This window comes from Setaria italica, chromosome VIII (assembly GCF_000263155.2).
Source record: "Setaria italica strain Yugu1 chromosome VIII, Setaria_italica_v2.0, whole genome shotgun sequence".
NCBI classification, from domain to species: Eukaryota; Viridiplantae; Streptophyta; class Magnoliopsida; order Poales; family Poaceae; genus Setaria; species Setaria italica.
In genome coordinates, this window is record NC_028457.1 from 33,939,505 (window position 1) to 33,944,654 (window position 5,150).

Sequence of the window (5,150 nt, forward strand, 5' to 3'; positions counted from 1 at the left end):
TGTTGGAAATTGGAATCAATGCAACCAGGGAGGAAATTGGAAAACGTATATACAAAAACATGCTGGCATGAGACCATAAGAAATTCTCTTGCAGCAGAATGACTTCTCTGTTTTTTTTTTTTTGCCTTTTTCCACAATATTAAGGTCAAACTCGTATTTCAAAGCCAACATGGACTTGCCGGCGGCCGCACCTACTCCTTCATGGAAGAGGCGTACAGATAAGAGCAAGTAATCAAGAGAACAAGTGCATGGGAGAGCATTATATTGTATTTGTCCAGAAATTGGATTAGTATGTCCAGAACTCACGATAGTGACCGGAGAAAAGGCAGCAAAACGGAACCGGAAACGATGGGGAGACCTTGGCCTTGACCTCGAGTCGTCGACTGGAGACTGGAGTGAGCACGTGAGCGGGGCCAGGAGCAGGACGTGCAGCGACCAGCAAGCATTGAGTTTGGTGGTTGAGCAGCGGGGCCACTGAGCGGTGATGCATTATTACCTTCAATTATTAATTGCCTTCCCCTTCCCCTGCATCCGCATCCCATCGACCTCTGCTTCGTGCGATTCCAAGGCGGTTGCGAGCGGTGAGCTGTGTTGCGGCCGAGCAAGCTTGAATCAAGCAACCTCGGTCCGGCGACGAGCGGCTGGCGGCGCGATCCGGCAAACCAGTGAGTCCTAGCTGTCGCACTCTTGTTCTTCAATCTTCTTCATGCCCATCCATTCCCAATAGGCAATAGCTACAGCCTACGAAAAGGCAGGTCGAGCACCCCCATCCGAAGGAGCCCAAGCGGCCATCCACAAAGAGATAAAGTCACGAGACCCTATCGTTAGCTTCTCTCATCAATTAATATGATTTCTGTCGTTAGCTTCTCTCCATCTGAATTAAGCTGTTCAAACGATGTCACAATTTGATTAATGATTTGAATTTTAATGGTAGATCGTCAACAACTCAAATGTCGAGAAAAACATCAATCATACATCATTCAGTTTCATTTTAGTACTAGCATACAACCTTACTCATTGCTCTTGCCCAGGGACAAATCCATGGAGATCGTGACAGGGGCAATTCCAAGCCTCCTGGACAAGCTCAGTGAGTTGCTAGATGGCGAGTACAATCTGCAAAAGGAGGCTAAGGGAGGGATCAAATTCCTTCAAACTGAGCTCGAGAGCATGCAATGTGCCCTCGAGAAGATCTCGAGGACACCAGCAGACAAGATTGACGACCAGGACAAGATCTGGGCTAGGAAAGTGAGAGAGATGTCCTACGATATAGAGGACAATATTGACAAATATATCGTGCAGTGCAAGGGGAGGAAGAGGAAGAGGAAGACGGACGAACAGCATAGCTTCAAGGAAGCTATTGATAGGTTCCTCGAATGGTTATGGCAGCCTATGATTCGTCGTAAGTTTGCTACAGAAATCAGAGAGATCAAGAGCCGTGTCATCGAGGTGCACGAGCGGCGCCGCAGGTATGAGGTCAGCCTTGGTGTTGACAAGCCTGTAACTGTGGACCCTCGTTTATTCGCTCAGTACACGGAGGTCAAAGAGCTTGTTGGAATTGATGAGGCAAGGGATGAGTTAATCAGCAAGATTATGATAGAAGAGAATGAAGTTCCCAAGAAGCAAGGCAGGATAGTTTCAATTGTTGGATTTGGAGGTCTGGGAAAGACAACTCTTGCCAATACAGTGTACAAAAAGATTAGAGCACAATTTGATTGCTATGCTTTTGTTTCTGTTTCTCAAACTCCTGACCTGAAGAAACTGTACAAAGGCTTGCTATATGATCTTGGCAAGAGCATCAACGAAGAAACATTGGATGAGAGGCGACTCATAGAAGCACTCACAGAATTCCTTGAAGACAAAAGGTACGAAAGCATTCCTTTCGCCAATTTATACATATGAACTTTTTTGGACTGATAATTTATGCCCTCTGTTCACAATACTATAAGTCTGCATAGGGTTAATTAAATGTTCATGCACGTGGCCACAACCACTTAAGCATTACCACAACATTATTAAGTGCAAATAATTTCCTCACTGGACCTCGATTTGTTTTGACAAAATTCTGAGTGGACTTATTTTATCCACGGACTTGCCAATCCACCTGCTCCCGGGCTATTTTAGTTTAATCATTAAACCATTAGCAGTGGTCTGATTTGCTTAATTTTCTTGTAGCTGGTATATGAACAACATTAGAGCTTTATTCAGTCCTTAAACCACTATTTTTGGCTAATAACTTGGCATATGTGTAGGTATTTTGTTGTTGTTGATGACGTATGGGATATATCAGTTTGGAAAATGATTAGATATGCTTTGCCTGATAATGATGTTGGATACACTATTATTATAACAACCCGTATTTCTCATGTTGCTGAACAAGCTGGGGGTGCTTACAACATGAAACCTCTTTCTTTGAATAACTCCCGAAAACTACTGTATAGAAGAATATTTGGTAATGGGAACAAAGACAACAATGAAGAAGAAGAAAAATGTCCTCATGAGGAGCTGGCCGAAGTATCTAACAGAATACTGAATAAATGTGCTGGTGTGCCCTTGGCTATTATTACGATGGCTAGTTTGCTAGCTTGCAAAGCAAGAGATAAAATGGAGTGGTACGAGGTGTGCAATTCTATTGGTACTGGTATGGAAAACAATCTAGATGTGGAGAATATGAGAAAGATTTTGTCATTTAGCTATTATAAGCTACCATGCCATTTAAGGGCTTGCTTGTTATATTTGAGCATATTTCCTGAAGATTATGAAATTGAGAAGGATCATTTGATAAGGATGTGGATAGGTGAAGGTTTTATCAAATATGAAAAAGCAGGGAAGAGCCTATTTGGACTCGGAGAGAGTTACTTCAATGAGCTTATAAACAGAAGCATGATCCAACCAATTCATGATCGTTTTGATGATACGATATCAAGTTGTCGTGTACATGATATGGTGCTTGATCTTATCCGCTCCTTGTCGAGTGAAGAAAACTTTGTTACTGTACTAAGTGATATGGGAGGCACATCTCCGTCAAATACGATTCGAAGGTTGTCCCTTCACAATGACCAGGAAAGTCATGTGATGGCTAAGGCTACATGGAGCTTGCAACATGCAAGGTCAGTTGTTGTCTTTCCAGCTGCTGCTTCTCTAGTGCCGCCTCTTGACTGCTGCCGAGTTTTACGAGTTCTGGATTTAAAGGACTGCTATCTTTCAGAAGCTAATAGTAGCCTTAACTACCTTGAGAATCTGCATCACTTGAGGTATTTGGGACTACGTGATACATGTATTTCTTGGCTACCGGAAGAAATAGGAAACCTGCAGCTTCTACAAACATTGGATGTAAGCGGTACTCAAATTTCCAGGTTGCCTTCGAGTGTTGTCCAGCTAAGAAAGTTGATGTGCCTATGCATTGGCGAGTACCGTACAAGAGTTCCAAACGGAATTGGACACCTGACATGCCTTGAACAGCTGTCAGAGTTACACATTGATGACTCCACCAGAAATATTATAGAAGAGTTGGGCCAGCTAACTGAACTGAGGAAGCTGTCCATTGAATTGGACGAGTGGAACGACAAGCTGTTGGAGTGCCTATGGAAGCTACAAAAGATGCAGGAACTCGTTATCACGGGCAAGATTAGTCAACGCAGCATCGGCGGATTGGATGCCTGGGTCGCCCCTCGACATCTCCGCGTATTGCAAACACAAAGCAGCTGTTGGTTTTCAACACTTCCTGCTTGGGTGAATCCATCACTTCTTCTGGACCTCACCAAGCTGAAAATCGCCGTGAGGGAGCTACATCAGGCCGATCTCGAAATCCTCGGGAGGTTGCCAGCTCTCCGCTTTCTATTTCTGGAGGTGGACAATAAGAACCTCGGTATCCTTGCAGGATTCGTTGTTGGTGCTGGTGCATTCCCGTGCCTTGTACGCTGTTACTTCCTTGGACTTGTGTGGCCAGTGGTATTTCAGCATGGAGCTATGCCAAGGCTCAGATGGCTTATGTTCTTTCCGTTTTATGTGGGGGAGACAAGAGGAATTGCCTGCAATGACGGTAGTCTCGACTTGGGTCTGGGGAACCTGCCATCGCTGCAGGATGTCCATGCTTTCCTGTATGCTGCTGGCAAGGAGGAGGGAGAGCAAACCAAGGCTGCGCTGATGCATGAAGCTAAAATGCATCCCAATCATCCCTCATCTCGTATCTTAAATAAACAAGTACGCCAGCTCCTGATTGTTATTCCTTACTTGTCTCCTTCCCCCTTCTCTTCCCCCTTTCTTCTAAACTGTATTTGCGTTTATTCCTCTGTTTGAGATGGTGGATCTCCAGCTGATCTTTCACCACACCTTTCTTCTAGCCCCTTTGCCTCAATTCTTCTAATCTTCCTTTCGTATATTTCGATCTGATATACAGATGACGACTGCTATGAGACTCAGCTACACCGGGAGATGAAGCAGATATGCCTGATGCTGGAGCTGCGCACATGCGTCTGAGACTCAGAGCTTTGATCGTTTCTGCTGTGCATCAACTGTTATGGCATTTCGTTGCGAGAGTGTAGGATGACATTGTCAGTGGATATGATTGTAATCCCTGACTAACTTCCCCCTCTGTTTTGTTTCATCGTAAGATTTTTACTGCAGCCTGCTGTTTCAGTGCAAGGAACCACCCATCATGAGTTTTCACTTTTCAGTGCAAGGAACGTTTATTTTACTCATTGCAAAGCGACTGAACTAGTTGCGTCTCAGTGGTTCAGGGCCTTGGCTGTTTATTTTGATGAAAAATAAAAACAAGGTATTTTTGGGTTAATGTTGCAGCTTGTGACCGTAATCACCTTAAGCATGGACGGCAGTATGTATTCATATATTGTTGCGCGGTTTCTGATTTTGTTATGGCATTTCGTTGCAGCTACGATGCCCAAGACCACATTCATTCTGCATCTCTCTCAAGAGATTCTAGCTGGCTGGACTTCTAGTCCACGATCTTCTAGAGCATCTCTGCAGCACCACCCTCTATCCCTGCACGCCACTTGTCAATACAAATACACATACAACTTGGGAGGTTGCATGGACACCTTCCGTCCCTTCATATACTTCTTTCACAATCCTCTACTCAAATTAGAGCCAACAAACACTCTTAGCCAACAAACACTTCTACATAGTTGGTACGA

The 5,150-nt window shown here is 44.3% G+C and overlaps 1 protein-coding gene across 1 annotated transcript; it reads left to right on the forward strand.

Moving 5' to 3' along the window:
* Positions 1–418: 418 nt before the first annotated feature.
* Positions 419–4,789, forward strand: LOC101757001 (putative disease resistance RPP13-like protein 3). Its single transcript, XM_004979655.4, has 4 exons — positions 419–665; positions 1,032–1,862; positions 2,250–4,200; positions 4,397–4,789. The coding sequence occupies exons 2-4, from the start codon at positions 1,042–1,044 to the stop codon at positions 4,433–4,435; spliced, it is 2,811 nt and encodes a 936-aa protein (XP_004979712.1). The 5' UTR covers positions 419–665; positions 1,032–1,041; the 3' UTR covers positions 4,436–4,789.
* Positions 4,790–5,150: the final 361 nt, after the last annotated feature.

Coding starts and splice junctions, on each gene's coding strand:
- LOC101757001 (XM_004979655.4), top strand. CDS start 1,042: ATGGAGATCGTGACAGGGGCAATTCCAAGCCTCCTGGACAAGCTCAGT. Junction 1,863..2,249: donor GAATTCCTTGAAGACAAAAG/GTACGAAAGCAT, acceptor GCATATGTGTAG/GTATTTTGTTGTTGTTGATG. Junction 4,201..4,396: donor CTCGTATCTTAAATAAACAA/GTACGCCAGCTC, acceptor TCTGATATACAG/ATGACGACTGCTATGAGACT.